Raw genomic sequence first — 23,788 nt, forward strand, 5'->3', positions numbered from 1 at the left:
GTTCCCGGATCTCATGGGTCAACAACATCTGGGAAAACCAGGCCAACCCTGCTGGCTGCCTTACGGATCCATTCACCGCCGGCTTCACCCAGGCTTGGGTTGTGCAAGCTCACTGGGAACGCACGTACACTTTGAACAACACCGCCGAACGAATGACGCTTCGAGCGCACGCAATAACGCACGTTTCGTGTCACACACTCCACTGACAATAATAACAACAACAAATACAAACACCCCAAATCCCCCCGCACCTCCCGGTGTAGTCTTGATAATACTTTTGGGACAAGTGGCTGTTATAAGGGGGCACCTATGCAGGTCGGAACGACACAGATTGGGGGGGTGGGTCGGTCAACACCACACGCGGCCGTCTGTGTCTACCCAGTGCTGACATTTACACGCCACACCATTTAATGTTGAGTCGACCTAGGGGTGGCCCACGGTTTACATATTCGTCAACGTTATTGGCTGTGAACGGGAATCGAACTCGGGTGGCGCATTGCTGCCAACCACTGCGCCACCGCTCTCCACTAACAAATCCAAAGATCCCCGGGTAGCCTGAACAGACTGTTGGGGCAAGTGCTGTTAGCGAGCACCTGTGAGGCCGGCACGTGGGGCACGAGGTGGGTGGCCAACACACACGAGAGCACAGTGATCACGGTACACGTGCACTGAGTGGCGGTGACGTCATCCCAGCGTTTGTGCCAGGCTAGGTGCACCTTGAGGCCAAGTGAACTGTCGAAGGCTCTGTTCACTGTAGATCACGGAGCAGACCCAGGCGCTTATGGGTTGACTGAAATGACGAGCAGATACACCACCACCTGTGCTCCCTACTTTGCCACATTGCAGCGTTATAGCCGCACCAAGCTCCTCCGCGTTGTGTTGTGAGCGTGGCTCCTCTTGCTCGCTGTTGTTCGCGTTGTTGTCGTTGGAGAGCGACTGCCTCCGACTGCCCCATTTCGCGTCCTTTGCGAGTCGCCTTTCGCAGAAGGCCGAACTTGACACCACCGCTGGTACCAATCATCGGGACAGCAAATACTCGCAGACAGACAGACACTCACTCACATGGCACTAATCCCACCAACACCCCCCTCGCCCCTCCCCTTGACCCCTCCCCTCTTCCCCCTCCCCCCCTTCGCCCCTCTCCCCCCTTTCGCTCCCCCTCCCCTCGACCCCCCTCGACCCCCCCTACCCCTCGCCCCCCACACCCCTCGCCCCCCACCCCTCGTCCCCCCACCCCTTGCCCCCCCCCACCCCTCGCCCCCCCCCACCCCTCGCCCCCCCCACCCTCACCCCCCCTCCCCTCGCCCCCCCTCCCCTCGCTCCCCCTCCCCTCGCCCCCCTCCCCTCGCCCCCCTCCCGCGCGCATGCGCACTGCGCCTCCCCGCCCGTCAGCCGCCATCTTCGCGCGGCCGTTCGTTTGGTTGTGGCCGCCTCAGCTCGCGCGGTGGTCGACGACTCCTCTGCATCCTCCCTCGTCGTCGTTGTCGTCCTCCTTCTCTCCGCGAGTTCCTCTCGCTTACCGCCACGCATCTCTCGTTCTCCTCGGAAGAACCTCGCCCCGCCTCCGCGAAGCAATGAGACGCGGCCGAGTGTAGCCGCGGCGTCCGTTCCCGCCTCCCGCGCGCGCTTCCTCATTGTTTCTCCTTCGATCTGCCGGCGGCGCGCACAGCAAAGCAACAGGTGCCGCTTCCCCCTCCTTCTCGCCGCTGCGCCACGTGTCTATTTCTCGTCGCCGTGTCATCGTTTCGGTTAGCGCTTTGTTGCTTGCGAGCCGCGACGCTATCGTTCTTGCTTCGCGTTCCCCCGAGGTTGGGGCCTAGCTCTCCGCGGAGCTTACGGCTTTGCCTGAGTTGGCTGCCGCCTAAGATGCTTCGGGTTCCGCGGACGGCGCCAGCCGATGTGGGGAGGCGAGAAAGCAACCTAGGCCCGATATGGGGTTGTTCCTACAGCAGTAGACTGTTTTTGTTGTTGTTGAGGTAATTGTGAATGATTTTAGACTGTTTTGGCTCAGGTGTTGTGAATGTGTACGTGATTAATGTATTGCGTGTTTGAGACGGATATTCCTCGTAATGCATGCACTAATGCAGTCACGTGTGCATATACGAACACATGCTACAAAATGCATTAACACTGTACAGTACTCACAAACTACCAAAGCACTAATACCACACGTATAAAAACACACTGCTAACGCGTTAGTACACAATCTAACATCTGACATTGGTAGCTCCCGAACATAATATAACACGAACTACAAATAACACGCATTACTAACACAACAACACTGGCATTCACATTTGGAACGTAAAGGTACACATTCTGTCAAATACAAGAACACAACACATACACATTGCCATACACCAACACATTACTTTATAGACAGGCAGCCCGACCAGTTCTCTGTTATTGGAGCAGTGATCGTTCGAAATATATTGATTTGTTAGTCGTCTCGTTTACATTGTAATTTTCATACAAGTAAACATGTCTGCACGGTTACGTGTCCTAGTTAATGTCTCATATCTAATGTGCCGTAGCTAATACATAGCTAATATGTCAATATAAAGTGTGCCATAGCTAATATGTCAGCTGCACTGGTCATAGCTAAGAGTCATATGGAATGTATGACATAGCTAATGTGACATCTAACGTGTAATAGCTAATATAGCCATAACTAATTTGGCAGTTAACGTACCATAGCTAAGATCGAAAACATTTCATGTGGCATAGCTAATGTTTGTCACAGCTAGCGTTATACCTTCTCTGTAGTTAATATGGCACTTGATGTGTCAAACTGTTAGAGGTACCAGGTCATCGCTATTGGGTGTCAGCTAAATGCAAGACTGAATGTGTTATAGCTAACGTGAGCCATGGATAACGTCTCGTTATGTATCAGTTAACGTGTCAGCTAATGTGTCAGTAAATGGCGTTCCTCTGCGTGGCCACGATGTTATTCCGTCCACAGCGCGCGGTCAGTGGCCCGAAGGCACTGTCAGAGTTTCTGCTGTTTATGAACCACTCAAAAACTGCTGTCGCTCAAAATACTGACTTCTTTATTCAACCTATACTTGTATAAGTACATTCACTGGTGTGTTTTGGTTTGACTGGAACCATCATTCTGGTGGAGAGGTAAAATAATCACCATTTTAAAATCAGTAGTGGCCTCATGTGCAGACTGCCACTGCCATAGAAATATGGATTTATTTTTCTCCCTTTTTGTTTGGGACCACCAGCAGAGTTAAGTGCCGCCCATGTGTGTTTGAGCAGGGATACGTTATGACCTGACTTAGACTTTGGTACTAAATTGCTATGATTCATTGCACATTAAGTGCCTCATTTTGGTTCAGTGTCACGTGTGTTTGCACATAGTACAGTCCTTTTCCCAAGAAAGCCTCCCCTAGTCTCAAGACTTTGAGGAGAGGCCGGCGATTGGAATTATGCCACAGTCATTGAATGAGTTTTTTTTCTTACTACACTAATATCATTTTGTTGACCTGCTATTTCCAAATGCAGAGGAATCTGGTTAGTTGATTCCCTGGATTAGAAAATCAATTGAAATGTGGCCTAATTTGAGATTGCAGTGCAACTACTGCCCTTTTGTCAAGTGCAAATCGTTAATAAACACCAATCGCCCCTTTCTTTGTCTCTCCGCCCACTCATTAATTGTGTTGCAAACATGAATTTCAACCAATTTGCACTGACGGTGTATGTGGGTGTAAATTGACCTGTTCCATAATGCAAGATAGACATTTATCCAGTAACTGAAAGCTTTAACATTTGACAGCACAGCCCATTGAATTTGACAATGACGTTGCCGTAAATTGGCTTTTAAAGTACGTTCGTTATTTATCCAGGACGGTCAGCACAGAACAGTTTGTTTACATTGCAGGTCTCTGAAGGAGGGCGCGAGTTCTTTGTGTGGTGAGTGGCCACATGTTTGGTTATGAACCGTACTTATATCACTGCCTGTCACTTGCTCTTCTCTCGAATCAATGATGAAAGCTCCTGTCCCTGTTGTGTGATGAGTGGTGTTGTAAGCTGGCTTCATGTAGAGTGTGTGAATGTGGAAATATGCAAACTTTTTTATTTGGAAGTTGGAATTTTTATTTATTATTGTACGTATTTACGGTTTTCGGATAATATTTTCAGGTTGAATGTAGATTCGTGTCAATTTAGATTTTGGTATTAAGTATATTTTAAGTAAGTATATTTTGCATTAGTTGGTATAGTATTTAGCAAATCTGTGAAGATAATTGCTCACACTTTAAAAATTCCAAAATGTAATAAGTTTAAAGAAATCTTAAATTGCTTTGGTAAAATAGCAACAATGAAATTAGCTGATATAAACTTGGGTGCAATTCATGTGTTTCTTGAAAATACTGTACGTGTGTATCTGTTAAATTCTGGTAATGGATTTGTCCTGATCGTATTAATAATGTTAAATATTAATTTTAATTTGGCAACGCAAAATCGAGGCAAATGCTGTGGGAAAATGTGGTAAGCTGAAAGAGGTGTTACTGTACTTACAGTATTACTGTACATTTGTTTCGATTCTCATCTTGGCACAATGCTTCAACCCTATTAGAATAAAAAATCAAGATCTTGTGTTGGTATTAAGACTCTTAATGTTTATGAATTATCTTGGTAATGTTAGGTATAACACAGGCATATGCAGTGTCCAAGGTATTAGGCAGTATATTTATCTGATGATGTTTGACTGTATAATGTCATACAACCTTCATGTCTTGTTTTTTTCAACGTGAAACAATCGTGGTCTGGCGGCACAATTAAGTGTTTCACATTCATGTACTGTGTGCAGTATGCTAAATGAAGTGGACCTACGCAAATATATAAAACGCTGAAAAAAATCCCTACGAATTAGCCTCATCTATGTCAATGATGTAAACACTTAAGGCAGACATTTATTTGCATCACAATATCTGCATTGCTCATTAGGCTTCTAGCTTATAACTCTACTGTGTTGGGTTGTGTGTAGCATGGACAATATATTACTTGCAACCATTGGCTTAACGAAGGGCGTATATGGTTTTGGTGCCAGTTAGCGCTGTAGTGAAGTGCTCAACTCCGAATTGGAAAATTATGAGCTCACACCTGGTTTCGGGGGGTTGTTCGGCCCATTATCCCTACAGAATTCATAAGACCGTTACTACTTTGTGGGAAGACAGCCATGGTTGCTCTATGAATTTATTAGCCCTGCCATAGGAATGTGCAATTCAACTACTATTTGATCTGTCAACAAAGATTGGTATGACTTGGTACTCATTTGAATCTAGGCAGAGACTTAATTGTTTTTTTACCCCAAATATAGATTGAAAAACATCACAAGCAATAAATACGCAGAGCTCTGTTGGATGAAACAAATATATACTTTTCAAATTTGTTTTCTGCATCTTAGGTACAGGATTGCTCACATGGTGTCCTCCTTTGATCAGCAGACATGTTGGGTTATGTTGACTTGACTATAAATGTTAGATACATTTTCTTGAGATGATGAAAATTAAGAGCACTTTTCTGGTCAGCTGTTATCTTTAAATGTCCCCGATATCATTTGGTACAAGTGAACCTGTACATAAGACTGTTGTCCAACCTTATTCATAATATTATGCTTAGCCTTGACATGCGTTCATGACTATAGTTTGTTTAGCCAGTGTTTTACGTTGCATTGTTTAATTTAGCGGCTGAGTTGAAAATGTCACCGGATAGTTTGCGTGAACTGGTGTAAAATGGTTGTCTTGTTTTCAATCGGCACTGTAGACATTGACGTGTATTTGAGCAGTGTTGCCATGGCGTTGGGCCCTCATGGAGGGATTACTAATGTGGAAATTCTATGTTTAACTACTAAGGAGAAGCTGAATGCAATTCCTTGTTGTGTGGCAATGTTATTCATAAATTTGGTGTGTAACCTCCCTTTATAACGTTTATTTCCTTCCCCAAGATGTATTTTAAGATGCCCCTCACATTTTATATTTGTATGCTGTAATCGGCACAGTTTGTGCAGAGTTCGAATTTGCCATTGCGTGGACTTTTAGTGAACGCAAACATGCTGGCCGATCTCGCATTGTTGCTGAAGTATTGCACTGCTAGAGTATTATTTGAAGAGGTAAGAGGTCATGGGACCCATTGATGTCAATACTACTTGTGAAAAATGCAAACAGGCTGAATGGTTTGCTGGATGACAAGTGCACGAGGACACTGGCTGGAACCTGGCCAAGCGGACTGCCCCGTGATATTGCTTAGTGATGTCTGCATTATCCTTGACCTGCAGTCTGGTTGGTTGGAGGTAGTCTAGTGCAGTCCATTGTGGAACTGCAAAGTTGTCTCTGGATCTGTTCAGTATGACACCTTACCACTGTGTCACCTTCAGTCGTGATTATTAGTCGATGGGTGTACTGCATCGGCTGGAAGTCAAATAAAAGTGACCTGTGCCGTGCTGGGAAGGTAATGTTGCTGTGTGCACAACTTTGTAATGACTAATTAGCACAGTCAGCGTTATGTTGCAGAATTAGTTTGGATGGCAATTGACTTGTGTAGTATATTTTACTCTTGGGCTTGATACAATCTCAACAACAGCTGTCCACTAACCCACAGGTGCAGTACTGAATGTGGAATTGGGAATGAAAGATTTATGTAGGTTGTTAAAACCTACATTTTCAGCGGTCGGAAATTGGGCTACCCATTTGAGAGACTGGTCCTTGCCATATGGATGTTGAATTTTCCCTGTTTGTCTCAGGGTTGCATTTATATATTAAAAACCCAATAATTAGAGTATCATCTGATTTTTCTGTTGATCTTTAATTGCTAGCATCACCTGTACATAAAACCTAATGTGGCATAGTCATTAGGTCATATTGTTTCCCTGCCAAATTAAGTGTGTGGTATTGCTCAGAGCCGATTGTGAACGGTATATTTTGATGGGGCTAATTTATTACTTGTTCATCCACGATTAACTTGCTTCAAAGTGGTTCCTATTTTATAAACCTTTGATTGTGACTTGACTTTAAACAATTATGTTGACCTGGCCTAATATGATCCTTATGGCTGTACCTCAGGGTACCAAATAATACAAAATGGCCGAGGCAATTAAATATGTTATTTCTGGGATACTATTTTTTCCAGGGGTGTACTTAACTCCGCGACTGGAGTACCAATCAATCCGAAATCAGTGCTACTCCGCGGTGTCGAAACGCGAAACAGCATAAAAAAAATCTGTTAGCGAAAAATTCAACTTTGAATCGTGCATCGTGTATAGCTCGTTGAGATGAGTCGATTGCCGCCAACCATCAACAGACTAAATATGACTGCATCACGGACATTATGCGAGAGCCGGGGTACCGCCATAAGGTTGATGTGTTGCATCGTTTGTTGCAAGCCTGTAAAATGTACGTATTTTTTTGGGTGTATTATTAATTGGTAATACCCATTACTCGAATTAAACGAATTTTTCTAAATTTGTATAATCCGTATCACTAAAGTAAAAAAAAACGACTTTAAAACTTGGCTAAGGTCACATTGTCTTTCTAAGCATGCTTACGTGCATTCTGGAAACAGTTTTAGGTATTGCTACAAATCTTTTGGGAGCAGATTTTGTCTGAGTGTATTTTATGAGCATGTCTTTCCTTATCAGTACAAGTTTGCAAACAATTTATGAATTAGACATATTCGTAGACATACTTCATGATTATACTAGTGATTATCCACATCCTTCAAGTGTCTGAAATGTACATCCAAAATTATTAACTGTCCCTTTAAATTTACACCACAATTACAGTTTTATATACACATTAAAGTTAAGCCCCAAGAATTTCCATAATTATTTTATAAGGACCTATTTGCGATAATCGGCCCATTCCTCAAGTTGTTTTCTGTGATGGAGAAAAAAAACTGGAGTATGCAGAGAAAATCTATGTGTATGCTTTGCACAGATGGCCAAACAGAAATATATTTGCTGCACTGCCTCCTGCAGGTACCTTATTGATGGCAGGTAGGCATCTCACAACTCCATGGTTCCATCTCTCCACCACCCCTACCTCAGTCGTTGGAATACATGCATCCAGTTAACAATACTGGATAGTCGAAATAATTTTTTTAAAATCGAGTATTTGATTTCGTCACAATCTTTACACATACCGTAGTGTAAATGCAAGCATTACAGCATTGGCTGTCATGTGATCTGAGTTGAGAATATTTTAGAGTTTGCAAGTATGATCACGACATTCAGCTTTGGAACCCAGCGGTTGATATTTATTTTGGCCATCAAGATCTTTGTTTTTCTGCTTTGGATACACATGTGACTTGCAAATTGCCAGCTGGTTAGTAAGTGACAATTTGTTTTTAGTTTATATACCGTTGGGAGTGTCAGTATTTCTGGATTGCATCATATTTAGCCGCGTACTCGGGTCAGTGAACGAAACTGACCTCAGTCCTCATGCAGGTTTATATTTCCACCATTCATGTGGTACATACGATGCATATGTCTCATAACAGTTTGCTTTGTCTCGTGATCTTGTTCGAAGTTTGACTCATGGTTATTAATGAAAACAAAAACCACACAAAAGATAGCAAAATAAACATTGCCCAAGAAATGAGTTTTAACTGTAAAAGGCTCCAGAGGCACGCAAATGATGCAAACCAAAAAGTAACAAGGTCTTATCTTACTGCCTGGGACACACATCCTCGGTACAGTTCTCCAGGACATTTTTCTGCGGTCGCATCCTTAAGGAAGTTAGAACGAATTGAAAAAGGTATTCGGTCTTAAGTGTAAACCCCGGCATGTGGGCACGATAAATTACGACCGAACACCATGAGAAAATAACACTTTGTACAAGGAGGGCTGCAAATGAAGAGGTGCAATGCCTCGCATATCATTTCATTGACCCCATGCGATGTGTTTTGATTAAAACTCCTCCATGCCTCAAGCTGCGTGACTGAGGGGTATTACAGAGTTCATGATGAGCTAATACAGAGATTATTGAACAAATTATACAATGCGAAGGGACTCCATATGACTTATAATTTGAAATATTTACCCAGGTAAGTAAGCCTCACTGAGTCTCAAGACTTTTAAGGAAGGTATTGTGTACGCTATTTAACGTCCCACCTTTAAGAGTTTATATTGGCAGCAAGGGGAAATTGGGAGTGCCTGGAGAACCTACATCTGAGTTGAAAGCTCTCAATACTCGGCACAAGAGAATATAAACCTATTTGCCGCACTGCTTCCTGCGGTTACTGTTACCAGGCACATGTCTGTGTTCAAAGAACAACACCTCCTGCAAATGGGATCGCAGGTGTGCGCCACCACTCAATTTCAGCCCACTTACCCTTGGATGCCTTTGAGTCTTCCGATTTTTGTCTATTGCATAACTGACTCTTTCATTCAGACTGGGATGGTGATTATTTATTCAGTTTCATGTGTTTCAAAGCATTGACTTATTTCATAAATAAGACATGTTATCTCAAACTAAATGATGACCTTCAAAATTACACCAGATGATTAATATTATGATGATTTTTACTGAGTTTGCCTAATTTGTGGAACTCCTATAATCCACATTTTCTGTATTTCCCGTTGTCAAATTTATTTTTGTCAATGTACATTTCCCGCATCATTAGTTAATATTCCCACATTTGGACTGCTTAATTCAAGTTCAAGATTTGCCTTGAACGATGCAATGCGTTTCTGTTGGTAGTCACAGACCTTTTAATATTTAAAATCATGCTGGAAATTTGAGATGGGTCTGCTTTGGCCACTGTGACCTGCTGCTGTGGTGATGGCTCCTTGTTCATTCTAAACTTACGTCAGTGTGGAGAATAGACTAATGTGTCATCACTTACATTTACAAGACTTTCCCATTACTGAAAAGAACTGTCATTTACGCACATGTGCAGCATCACTCAGATATTTTAAAAGAGATACTCGGGTAAGTTTACGGATGCCTAAAGCAATATAGGAAATCGAGCACAATGATTTTTAAAAAATGATTACAAACAATGCATCTTGCAAGTCAGAATGTCCGCTGTGTTTAACATTTTTGCGTGTCGGTTTTTTCAAGTAAAAATTGAAATGTAAAATTATTTTTTACTCAAATGACTCAAACGCCTCGAATGAGCATTGAGGCCGCCCGACAAGTTACTTGCGTTTGACTGGGGGGAGGAATTTGTCAGTTGGGGACTGTACCATCTCCCACTTAGCACGGGGGGAGCGTTTTCGTCAGTTCATTGCAAAGGTGTTAATGCCTTTTACGCACATAGCACACTCACATGGCGCTAGGTAGTTGTTGCTTGGTAGTGTTGTTAATTGACGGCTAGGTCTACAACTGCATTGTCTGCAGCAGCTGAATAGTGTGTAATTGATGAGATCTGACTCGTAGTGTGGCTTGAGTACAGTGTTCTATTCAGAAATTGGCGAGGGTTGTAGTGACATGTGGAAAATAAAGCTTGTATAAATGCAAGTAATAGTAAGACTACTCTGTAGGATCATGCATTTTTGTGCAGGCATGAGCTTGCTTATTCATTGGGTAGCGTACGGGGGAGTTACTGTCGAACAACAAAACATCAATTGTGGTTGTTTTATAGAATTGGTGACAGTTTTATAACTTTGGCATTGGCTCTAAAAAACGTGGTTACCCTTCCAGATGACAGCCGTAGAATGTAAATAGTGTTGCATCAGCGGAATGTGCAACAAAGGACAGTGTTTTCTTAAGTGCCAGACTTATTTAAGGTTTGTAATTCTCTGAAGTTATTCTTTTATCTGGTCTTGTGGTGCTGTTGGTAAAGCACTTGACTCTTAATCAGAAGGTTGCAAGCTAACATTTTGGTTAAGGGCCAACTTGGCCCATCATCTCTACGGGATTGTTAAAATGAATACTCCCGAGTGAAGTCAACAGAGGTCCTTCAATGAAGAGCTGGACGTGTACCACATGAATGTAGCATTTACCACCATGTGTTTAGGGCAGCTATCGGAGGTGAATATCATCACATTCAGTTTAACACGTAGGCTTTTGCGTCCAATATTATCCATAATCGTGTTTTGTTTGGGTTAGATCGCATAACTATAAATGTGTTGGTAAACCCGCCACCACCTGACACAGCCAATGAGTAAGGTTTGTCACGTAAAAAAAACATGGCAATTCATTACTAGTACATTACACCGGCGTGTTGAAGAGTAAACCCACAACATTTACAATTCGAGCATGACGTTTTGCTAGTAATTACAACTCGGTCTTATTTTATACCAAAACAGGTGGATTTTTCCATAACTTTGGCTATCACCTGATGAGGCTGGTTGTAATTACCGACGCTATATTTGTTGATAAAATGGCATGGCTGGCACTTTGTGGTAAAGCACATCAAACTACTCTTCTTCAAAACAGTTGGCTTTTTGCGATGTGCCACCTTTGTCAAATTGACATGCATTTCAGCATTTTGATTTGTGGAAATACAGTATTCGTTGTCTGCCAGCTATATTCCATTTGTCCTCTTGGAAGGATGTGAACATGAGATGATGGATTTTCTAAAGATAAAGAAACATCCTTTTGAAACTCCCAGTCAGGCATTGGTCCCGATGGTGACTCCACAAGATTTTTGCTAGTTATTTCAGTAAACTTAAATGATCTAGGATGAGATTGAGATCTTTTGCGCACTGCAAAGAGTAGTTCAATGTATGTCATCCGAAATTGTACTTCTCAGAGTCTTAATAAGGGTTTAAATGGCTCATGCGCCGTCAATTATTTGCACATTCTCTCACTAAACATTATTGTATGCATCCTTGCATGCCTGGTGGTTCAATAGAATGCTAATGATGGCAAAATAGCCCAGAGGTTCGAATAAAATGTAAATGAGGAATTATGTAGACGGAATATAGGACAGTCGCTCTCGAGGTGTGAGGCGGCACGTTACATCAAAGCAGTCGTAGGAGCAGCTTCCATTGACTGCGGGAACTGAACACTGAATGACGATGCTTAATTCACCCTGCATTGCTCCTACATTAAATGCTAGAGATCTGCCATTGCATTTCTCATTCTGAACGCAAATATGAATTGTCCTTTATTTTTTGCTGACGCTCATGCTGGCATTGCATCGTGCAACAGACGCGCTCCTGGCTGTGCTGATGAGTTGACGCATTAGCTTCTCCATTTAATGTCAAAACCGATGCATTCGCCGTGAATATTTTAAATAAACAGCTTGGAGCTGAATTAGCAAAGGACCTTTCCTGTTTTGACCCACATTATAGGATGCCTTGTACTGAGCTTTACATTTGTGATGTAAGATTGCACGCAAATTGCTTATTTTTATGCTTTAAGTGACAGGCGGCTTGACTTGTACAGAAAGAGACAAAGTGGTGCAGCGCAGATGTTGTTTTTGCAGTTGATATTTTCATTTAATTTAGCTTGAGACGAAGCAAACAACTGTACACTTCTCCACATGGGTTTTCCAGTAGTATTAAATATGAGGGTATGTATTTGCATCTAAGACTTACTGTACATTCCATAAGAAATTAGGTTTTGGCTGATCTTGGTAGTATGGTGGGGATGCATGCCTGCAAACCAGAAACTGAGGCAAGATGGAGTGCATGGGGATGAAGCAATGGTGTGAGAAATCCAAAGCAGAATGAGTTCCTAAAGGAGGTAGTACAGCAAGTACGTTTATGAGATAACAGAGTTGTCCCTCTTTTCGAGTTTCTCCAGTCACATATAAGTGTAATAATGCAATTTAGAATGCTCACTTTCATGGACCCAAATGACCGTGACTGAGGTGCGGAGCTCAGTTCAGTGACACTGAAAGGCCAAGCGGAAGAGGTGGGCCTTTAATTGCATCTTAAAAGTAGGTGTAGATTGAAAGCTATGAATGTGCAGTAAAATGGTGTTCCAGAAGGAGTAGGCTACCATGGAGAAATTATTCCTGGCAGCGACGGTTCTGGTGATGGGCATTCAGCATTGGTTATGAGTTGCACGTGTGATGTGATATCATCCAAAGCTCCACATAAATATTTAAGAATTCATTGTTGTATGGCCATCTCCTAGCCACCTCATCGCCCAGGCCCACAATACCTAGTTGTTGTTGACAGTTTTTATTTATCCGCATACCAGGCTCAAGCCTGCTTGGTTCATGAGATGTTATGCTGATATAAAATAGGACATACAGGTAGTCCTCTTCTTACAATGGAGATGCGTTACGACGACTCCATCGTAAGTCAAAAATATCGTAAGTCGTCGGACCATCGTAACTCGGGGACTATCTGTACTTGTATTGTTTTTGAAGAAGCAGTGCTTTTTTAAATCCTTTATATTAAGTTCACTTGCTTGCTTGCTTACGACCATGCAAATCTTTCGGTCGTTTTTTAACCCACTTCCCGTCATCCAATCGAGCTGACATTTTGCACACAGACTCGTTGTGCGTGACAATGTATTTTCGTGATTTTTTTTCCAAAATTTTACACCTTTTAGGAAAAAAAAAATTATATTTAATTACCAATTGCTTCATGGTGGCAGACAATCATCTGACCCATAGGTGGCAGCCATCTCAAGCCAGAGGATGAGAGGACTCTAGCCGCCCATTTCAAAGACCAATGTGGGCTGGGTTGTGGCCCATTGAACACGCATATAAAGGATTTATAATGAAAAACTTTGTTTTTACGGGTTAATTTTTCTGCACAGTTGTTGCTTCTGAAAGAGATGAAAATTGCACAACATCTTGCAATAATTTGTTCTCCAATCACTATGCTCTCGCTTGCTAAGTTATAGGTTACTCGTTACTTCATAAAATGCACTGACCTAGTTTAAGTAAATGGCTCAAATTTTTGAAACGCAACGCTTGATTGCCGGAGACATTGTGTCCCAATGGACACTAGCCCTGGCAATAAATTGACCAAGTTTTTTTTTTTGCCGTGGGTTTTTTGACTCGTATAATGATGGGGGAGAAAAAGGCAGCCAGGGATGTTGTGCCACTGCCTATGCCACTACCTATTATGGGCCCCAGTAGGTATCCATTAGACAGCAGCACTGGCCTCTCCATCCAAGTGTTAAATGGGTATTTTGTTTATGCATGTGCATACGTGGATGATTTTGTGTCTACTGTAATAACCCTATTTACGACTCCCTTTTACGCCGTTTAGCAAATACGTATTTATTAATACCACTACCTAATTTGCGTCCTCTCATCCCACATGTCACTGACAGCATCTGTCCTTTGTCGTATCCGTCACCTCCACCTACCCTGTAAATTGCTTTGATTTGCGGTTTTTTCGTAGGTTCATGAGCATAGGTTCAATTGGAGGATGATAGGAATTACATAGTAGATTATAATAAATAGCTTGCAAGTTGAAAAACATGGGAGAAACGTGTTTTAGATGTCATGAGGAAGAGGTTGACATTCGTGAGCCATATTTTGAGAACAGAGGGAAAGTTACAGAGACAGGTACTGGAGTTGCTCCTCAAGGTTGGTGACCAAGGGGAGAAGACCCTTAAGATTGGACCTTCGACGGCCAGAGCCAACTTTTCAGCAACTCTTTTATCTAGCAGAAGGATATAAGTGGTGGTGCGATGTTTTATTTTCAACATTATTGGCTATTTAATAGCTTCTTGATCTTTGTGTGTTTGTAACGGTTTAATTAGGCATGTAAAGGTTTATGTGCTCCTTGTTTGCTTCAAGTGCTTATACTCATGAATTATGTTACCGTGATGAAAAACAGGTACACGGTAAAAAGGTTCTCGCTGCAATCACTCGCAGTGCAAGGCTGACCATGGGGCGTTGTCCGTGTCGTTGTCTGGTGTCCGGCACGCAGGCAGGATGTTCTGGAAGTTTGACCTGCACACGACGTCGCACATCGACACGCTGCTGGAAAAGGATGATGTGACGCTTGCCGAGCTCATGGATGAGGATGACGTGCTGCAGGAATGCAAGTCCCAGAACCGCAAGCTCGTCGACTTCCTGGTGCACCCGCTCGCCATGCAGGAGCTTGTGCGCCTCATCACCCAGGAGCCGGCCGAGGACCTCGACGAGAAGATCCGATACAAGTGAGAGGGGCTGCAACACGGGTGGTGGTTATTCTGTTGGCGTGCAGGGAGGGGGTATTATAGTTTGAGGGTTCAGATCACTTTGTGAATGGAGATGAGGAAGACCAACTGTGTGTGGCTGTGACATCACTCACGTATGTATGTTAAACTTCTTCTTGCACCATACGTAGCCAAATTTGCTAATCTGGTGCTTTGGTCGCACACCTGAAAGTTACGTGGCTGAGCTTTTTAACGTGGGTTTTTAGCATTAACAATGATAAAAACTTGCTTGACATATCATGCGTCACAGCCTAGGGTATGAGTCTGCAAAACACCAGGTGTGTGTTTTTGGATTGTGTCTTTAAAAATGGGTGCTTTAGTCACTGTGTTGGAAATAAAAATTCTGATTGCTGAATGATGACATGGCTTTGTGTCTGTGGGCAGTATTATGAGTGTGCCATGGATTATAAAGATTTCACAGCATAAACACCGTTTTGTGTGTCACACGTAAAGCATTTTCTGGTTCATGGTAAAAGCACAACTTGGCTGCGAAGAAGCAAAAAATATTACCGATGTGAATAACAAATGTTAGCATCAAAACCAGCCAACTTAGATTTGCTACTAGTTGGCTTGCATTACAAAGCGTACATTTTCTGGTGGGGAATTAATTAGGTGGGCATTTGCATTTTAAGTAAGTATTTTTGTTGTTGAATGGACATTTGTTTCACGACAGGTCAGCACTTGAATGTAACGGGCAGAACCAGATTTAAATATGAAGGGAAGTAATACTTGTCAAAGTGCATACATAGGACAGTGCTCTCATATCCTTTGCAGGTCCAAGCTAGAGGTGGAACTTCCACATTACTATGGTGGGAACCATTTTGGACAAGTACTTTTTGACAGTGAATGGGAGGTATGGCCATGTGTCGTATCAAGGTGTAAACTTCTAATAAAATAAGTATCCTCATCCAGTTGACCTGATGTCAGTGAATTAAGACCAGGTTCCCTGTTAAATGGGAATGAGTCATGGTGAAAGTAAGGTTAGGGTTGAGGTGAGTAGTGGTCTTCTGGGGCTTGCATGGCAGTAGGACTGAAAATATACTACAATTAATTTGGTATTAGAATTTTTGTCCCTTTTTATATTCACTGTATTTCGTATCTTTCCTAATATAAAGATGATGCATTGTCATGGGACCGAGAAATGACAATTTGGAATGCTTGCAGAACGCAATGCACCAATGATGTCTGGAAGATGATATCACAGAACTTTTTTTGAGCTCCGTTTAATTGCTTTATATCCACATAGTATGTATATATGTTGAACTTCTGATGCACCATACATAGCCAACCATGCTAATCGGAGGCGTGGAGGAAGGTCAAACTAACGACAAAAAGCAAACATGTGGTAGACCTGACTTACTCTGCTTTAGAGGTGCTACGTGGTAAATTAGCAAATAATGTTAATTTTCAGAGCTGGAAACATGCCAATCTAAGAGAAAAATCTAAATGAAGATTGTATTTTTTGTATAGTCGTCAGTGACTAGCATGAGCGGCAAATTCATCTTCCAAGTGGAGAGGGCTTTGTAATTTGCCAGCTCGTGTACAATTGCCTCCCCTTATGGCACGACCTATGGTGCTTGGATTGAGACCATAAATTCCCTACACCTGAACTTCGTTTAATCATGGGTGGCTGCCTGGATTCAAACCCCAAAGATGTCATCAGTTGCAGTTTAGTTCTCTGACATGCTATTAGCCCTCTGAGCTGCCCAGTCCACCTCGATAACCTTGTTACTTTATTCAGGTACATCTCCATTATCGTAGTAACAAGGCGATTTGTGAGCGTTGCTGAAGATATATAAATGTGCCAATTCGTTACAATGTTATGTTTAAAAGTCTTACTAATTGGCTGTCGGGTGGTGGCGGGTTTAATGACACATTTATATAGTTACGCGATCTAACCCAAAAACCTGTTTTGGATGATATTGGTCACGAAAGCCTCCATGTTAAACTTGTTGAATATAGCACTACAGAGAGAGAGAGCCTTGCGTCTCCTCACCTTCTTCCTCATTCCCTGTCCGTCTTGTCTGTTGCACGCTCCCGTGTAGGTACCCGAATGTGGCGTGCGAGCTGCTGACGGCCGACGTGACGCAGATTAACGACCGGCTCGGGGATGACGAGGCCCTGCTGGCGCGCCTCTACGCCTTCCTAGAGCAGGAGCCACCCCTGAACCCGCTCCTCGCCAGCTTCTTCAGCAAGATCATGGGCATCCTCATCAGCAGGAAAACTGAGCAGGTGGCCCAAAACACATTGCTTTGCACAGAATAATCATGCAAGTTTTACTTTTATCTCTCCGATGTGTTTTCAGATTGCAATGTGTATTGTCCATCATGATGTCAGATGTTTTGCCCTACATGTGGGGAGATTCTGGAAATGAATTGAGCATTTTCAGGCACTGAATGTAGCTCCAAAGACGTGTAGCTCTCGTACATCGTGCCAGACAATATGCGTTACAACTTGAACCCATCGGAGAGCTGTTCAGCGTAACTCTGAAAACCTACACGAAAGTTTGACTTTGCTTTGACGAGAGATTTAACTCCAAAATAAACAACTCGTACATTGTCCCCCCAGCAGTCCAACACTTAAGTTTTGAGATGTAAGCTTGGCACTAACTCTGAAGTTTTTTTTCATTAACAAAGCTTCAAGCTCACATCAGACAGCCTAGGACTCGCAGCCCAGTTACGTATGTACACTAAAAGAGCTTTATGATTTGGTTTGCATCGAAGTAAACTAAAAAGTCGTCTTGTTCAAGCTTGTGTTGACTGGCACTCATTGTTCAGTGGCCCTAAACCAGTACTGGAGGGGGTATACATTATTTTGGTTGGGATTGCTTTATTCAGAGGACAACCGATGTTGACTTCCAACAAATTTGTGCTAATTTTATTAAAAGCAGAAGCATGTGATTATCTTAAGCTGAGTCAACAACTAACAGCTTTCCCATTGTGTTCCATGCTCTAACCACAAAACCACCAGTCCAGATGTATTACATTTCATTCGTGAATCAAGGCCCATGGATGATTATTTTATTATTATTTTTGTTTACCCAGGAAATCCTCACTGAGTCTCAAGACAGTTTTTCAGGAAGGCCCTATCAAGTTTTGGTTGTTGGAGGCGATCTTACTATGTGTTGTCCCAATTGAGTTTTGCAGGTAATACTTCAGTTGTTTTGCCCGATAGAAACTACATTATGGTTCTATTAGCTATGGGAGGAAACTGGTGAACCTGCAGGAAACATGCAGAATAGGGACAGAACAAATAAACGCCACACATTAAGGCACCTGATTCAGGAATCGAACCCAGGGACTTCTCACTGTGAGGCACACGTGTTACCATCTTGCCATTTTCCCCAGATATTCTGGTATCCTCCAATGCAAAATATCCCAAGTAAGTACTTTCTAAAATTATTGGCTTAGTGAAGTTCTTCTTAAGAGAAGATTATAATAAATAATTGGTGAGCCATATCTTCCTGAATTTTGCAGGCTTTGTACACATGACAGGTCAACCCATATGGCAGCAAAGTGCCACAATGAAGCACTACAACATCAAGTAGGCTTGAAAAGTGTATTCACTACCCAGGGAAGTGACATTTGAGTCTCTTTTAGTTTTCCAGGGAGGGGATTCTCTATTTTAATGCTTGGTCAATGTACTATTTGTAATGTTTGTATGTGTGTGGGAGGAACTTGGAGTGCCCAGAGCAAATGTATAAAATATATTGATATAACATTCACAAATATGTTCAGATTGTTCAAAGGACCTGCTATTGAAGTACTTGCAAATATGAAAATGGATGTGTGTTTAATGCATGATGTGTCTATACACCAGCCTGAAATTGCATTTGGTCAGGAGTACTGGTGTTTCCACTGTGGTAGCTTGTGGAGCTGGACGTGGATAGTTGTGCGACAAGCACATCACTGCTCAATTTCCCTGTCAGTAAGACTGGGCCATTATTAGAGCAGCCTACAGACCCCAGTGCGAAGTGGTACAAGGTGGCATCAATGCCATTGACACCACTACACCTCACCATTACTTCCCACTGCTAGATCCCACAACTCCTAGCGTCAACACCCACCACCTGTGGTCCACTTTTACAGTTCCCTTTGTCTGGAATGATCTCATTCTTTTGTCATTCCAATGCCTGTCTCAGTGACCTGTACCTTTGCATTTTACACAAGTGCCTTACCCATTGCAGTATTCTCAGCATTCTCTCAAGCATCTATATTTTTTCCACTGATATTCTTTTCGCAACCGACAAGTTGCTTACCCGATGCTGCCGTCAAATTCCTAGCAATTCACAATCACCGCTGCTTAAAGGCCAGAGTCACCTGTACTGGTTAGCATAAGTCATGAAGGCGCTGTTGGAACTTAGCCAATTCCCTGTGCTTGGTTTAGAGATAAGGAGAGGGTTTGGGGTGGGTGGATGTGTTGCTTGCCAAGAGGTGGGTTTATGGCCCTGCTTGCTCATGCTTAGGAATATTGCATGGCCGCATGCTGAGATAACCAGCGTGGCAGTCACTGGCTGCCCAATGCAGGTTCATTTCCAAACCTTGATGCAATTCGTATCCAAACCTGGTCCGGTCCTATGTTGGGATGAATCGGCTCAAAATGAGCGTATGGTGCGATGTGGTCAATGTCTGTATATGGGATCAACTGTGTGCGTTGTCCTAGTGTTAATAGGTACTTGCAACCAGTATTTTCCCTTACGGGCTATGTTCATTGCATACATTATCTGTTGACATCCACGGTTTTAAAGAAACAGTTTGAATTTGGAATGTGTTTAATCTCTTTATTGTAAGATGCTGTGGTGTATGTTTTTGTCTTTATTTGTGTGAGGATCGTGGGATTTTTTGTATGTTTTTTTGTGAACTGGGAAAATGGCTCTCTCGCGAAACTTAAATTTTCGCAATTCATTTTTACAGCTTTGCATTACCTGGTGGTGGTATTTGATATTTGTGTTGTATCGCTGTGGGCCACTTACAGGAACACACATTTAGTCTGGTGTCAGTACACACTACCACACAAATATGGCTGCGTGTGGTCATGAGTCCACTACCCAAAGTATTCCCAATTTGACGTCTTTGCTTACAGCACTTGACACTGGCTACCATTTGTATCGAGCTTTAAAAAGGGGAACTTTTCTAATTCGGTTTTTCTGCATATGTATCTGGTGTACTGTTTAGAGCACTCTTCTTTGAACATGGTGACCAGAGTTACGTTACTGGGCATATATAATAATTACATTTGTAAAGTGCATTTCACCCATAATCCCAATGCACCAGATGTCAGTGGCAAGTAGGTATCTACCATTCCTGGATCTCGCCGAGTTGACTTGGCCTTAAATGAGTACCTGGTGTAGTATGTAATCATCAGCACTGTGAATACAAAGCAGCCAGCCCCTATGATCTACAAGGCTATATATATATGTGTGGTGTTTGTGTGTGCGCGTGCAGATTATTGACTTCCTACGGAAGAGGGACGACTTTGTGGGTCTGCTACTCAAGCACATTGGCACATCGGCCATTATGGACCTGCTGTTCCGCCTGCTCACGTGTGTTGATCCCCCCAAGCTCAAGCAGGACGTGCTCAACGTGAGTGAAGAATCTGTGTACCTGGTAGCGGTTGAACTATTGTAAAGTGTCTTCCTTGCTCATACAAGCAACCGGTTGGCTCTAAGCAGCCGATGGAGCAAATTCCATATTCGTATGGTGCAGGCCATTCTCTCCGTTGCCTTTCCACAAAGTGATAGGACTCATTTTATCGACCCTCTAGGGATGATTGAATCATTCGACTCCCGAACGTGAATTGAAGACCTTTCTTTCTGATTGTGAGTTTGGCCCTGTAACCTCGGCATCTGTTTTTCATGGTATTATAACGGTCACTAAACATTATAGCAGGCTGTAAATAGTTCATCACAATGCCTGTTTGCCTCATCTAGCATTCTTAGTGGTTAGGAATGTTTGCAGTGCTGTTAATGTGACAAACTTGTGCAGGGGAAATGCGGTCACTAACGTAGGCAACCCTTAAGTGTACGTCATATAAGAACAGTTGTGGTCGAGGGAATTGTGCTGTAAGTTGGTATCGCCTTCTGCATTATGTATTTGCCAATGTTGTTTCCCAAGTGGGCGTTAATTCCATAGGTTTTCTCTTAAGGTCATGTCCCAATGCAGCTCCACAGCTTGTGGGGAAGGACTACATTTTCTGCCTGTTTAGCCAATTTGCAAATAAATTTCCCCTTTAGTGGCTCAACTAGTATGTGTTTACTTAGATTGAGTTATATACAGATTGCATATGTTTTGCAAAGGCTAAATGCTGTTTGTGTTTCAAAGAAGGCCTCACCCAAAATTTAAATAGCTCTTCTTGATATGTAGCTAGACTACTGTGTACCAGGCTTTGTGAAACGAGTTTTCAGCTTCATTGATTAAACAAAAACAAGTAAACCCGTAAAAACTAAGTTTTTCACTATAAATCCTTTATATGCGTGGCGGCGAACTTAATATAAAGGATTTAAAAATATATTCGCCTGTGGAGGACGCGGGGATCAATCCCCGCTACCTTTGGCATGGGAAGCGAGGGCGCTACCAACTGCGCTACTCCGCCACGGCCTGTGGAGCGGTTACGCTCTGGGCTCTTACACTCTGACGTTCATCCAAAGCCATGAATGCGTTCTATTTGAATATATGTAAAATACATTTTTTTTGCCTAAAAAGTGTCAAATTTTGGGAATTTTTTTTCACAAACAATAATTGTCTGGCACAACGAGTCTGTGTGGAAAATGTCAGCTCGATTGGATCACGGGAAGTGGGTTAAAAAACGACCGAAAGATTTGCACGGTCCTAAGCAAGCAAGCACGCGAACTTAATATAAAGGATTTAAAAAGAGACTTCACTTCTGGGCACGTTTCCCTGATGGTCACGGCAGGATCTGTTTGCGTACAGCCCTTTTGTCAATCTACTGCTGGGTAATTTGGTTGTCACAAAAAGTATTTTGAACAGCTTGGGAATTGTTTTGTGAGAGCGAAAAAGACCCCAGCTGGGCCCAAAAGTGAGAGGGCCAGGAGGTATGCAGTCAACAATGCTTGACTCAGGGAGGAGGATGCCCCTGCCATGCATAGTCCCATGGGATGTTGGCTATCAACAACAAGGCAACTCCTATGGCTAATTGGGAATGGGACGCAAGCGTAGGATTGATCACCCTGTCGCTGGCCGCCTTTGGGGAGGGTGTATAGTATGAAAGGCCGAAACACCCTAGGGGACTCAAAGGTTCACTGCTGACGATGCGCTCCCCAAATTTCACCAGGCTCACTGTTCATGAACTCTTGGAAGTGCTTGCACAAAGGATAGTAACATCTCATCCTGTGTTCTTTGGAATCTAAAAATTTGGTTTCCTTCCTTTTATGGACTTTAAATGTTCAGTATAACTGCTAAATATCGATGTAACTGATGTTCTTACGGCAGCTCTTTCGAGTATCCAATTGGTTTACTGCTCTGCCCATTTTAGTGTTTCCCTTGAAATCTCGCCAGGTGGCACTGTTGGTAGAATTATTGATCCGCACCGCAGTTGGAATGTTGTGAATTCAACTCCCTTTAGGGGGTGTGTCAGCTCGCCTCTCCTCCAAGCCTGCTAATACCTATCACTTTGTGGGAAGTCAACTGTTTTCTCTAGGGAGAGACTGGCTCAAACCATGGAAATGCACAACTCCCAGAGACCAGTAAAGATGAACACGTTGATGGAACACATTGATGTGATAACTTACAATCATAATAAAAATAACATGTTGACATAATAATTGACATGTACTCTTTAGAATATATTAATGTGTATTGATGTTTTATTTGTGTTGGCAGTGGCTGAATGAACAGAGGTTGATTCAGAGGCTAATTGAGCTGATTCACCCTTCTCAGGATGAAGATGTGAGTACAGCTATCACTTGCCTCAAACATTTAATAAAATGTTTTAAAAACGTTTCCCCACCATGTCATGCCACCCTCGCCAATGCCATACCAGCACTCTCACCTGTACCCCTTGTCCATTGACAGCTGTGCACTGTACCAACTGAGTGGCCATATATATGCACACACCACACTTACTGGTTCAGTTTTAGGTCTGTATGCTTGGCTAATACTATAATATATTCACAGGGGCTGTATATTTAGCTGTATAAATTCTGTATATCGTTTATTTTTTATGAGATCTGGAATACACTTAATTTGAGTCAGAGTTCAGTTGTTGAATTGGTGGGAGTGCTGGTAACGTTTTGTTGAAAATTAGTTACGAAAAACGACTTGCTTTTCAAAACGTGAGTGACATGTCTTTCCTTCATATCCTATTTTTCTGTGGCCGTATCTCCTGATCACTCCTTTGCCCTCTCTCGATACTTCTCTTAATATTGGAAATGCTACTACTCACAATCAGTATTGTTTCTGCCAATTCAGGTGATTGTTCATCATAAGTTGTATTTGTTTTTTTCAACCCCCCACCCCCTCCAGAGACATTCAAATGCGTCTCAGTCACTGTGTGACATCATCCGGTTGAGCCGGGAGCAGATTAGCCAGGTGCAGGAGAACCCAGAGCCAGACCCCCTGCTCACAACCCTGGAGAAGTGCGTGCACGCTTATACCTTCATAACTTCCACAACGTTACTCTACAAATGTCTGAACACTGGAGGTTACGCACTGTCATATAGTGCACTTGCGCAGACATATAAACACAACCGCATATACATGCGC

The 23,788-nt window shown here is 42.7% G+C and overlaps 1 protein-coding gene across 12 annotated transcripts in view; it reads left to right on the forward strand.

Annotated features, from left to right (window-relative positions):
- The first annotated feature begins 1,379 nt into the window (after positions 1–1,379).
- Positions 1,380–23,788, forward strand: part of LOC133351414 (serine/threonine-protein phosphatase 6 regulatory subunit 3-like) — a 61,704-nt gene continuing 39,295 nt past the window's right edge. For all 12 annotated transcript variants that reach the window (XM_061566606.1, XM_061566599.1, XM_061566609.1 and 9 more), the window contains exons 1-6: positions 1,380–1,680; positions 14,798–15,029; positions 17,114–17,300; positions 20,513–20,650; positions 22,907–22,972; positions 23,549–23,661. In XM_061566606.1, coding sequence (XP_061422590.1) covers positions 14,803–15,029; positions 17,114–17,300; positions 20,513–20,650; positions 22,907–22,972; positions 23,549–23,661 — 731 coding nt within the window. In that variant the 5' untranslated portion in view covers positions 1,380–1,680; positions 14,798–14,802. The remainder of the gene's footprint in view (positions 1,681–14,797; positions 15,030–17,113; positions 17,301–20,512; positions 20,651–22,906; positions 22,973–23,548; positions 23,662–23,788) is intronic.

The sequence above is a fragment of the Lethenteron reissneri genome, chromosome 37 (genome assembly GCF_015708825.2).
Source record: "Lethenteron reissneri isolate LAM-NWPU_2019-01 chromosome 37, ASM1570882v1, whole genome shotgun sequence".
Taxonomy (NCBI): Eukaryota; Metazoa; Chordata; class Hyperoartia; order Petromyzontiformes; family Petromyzontidae; genus Lethenteron; species Lethenteron reissneri.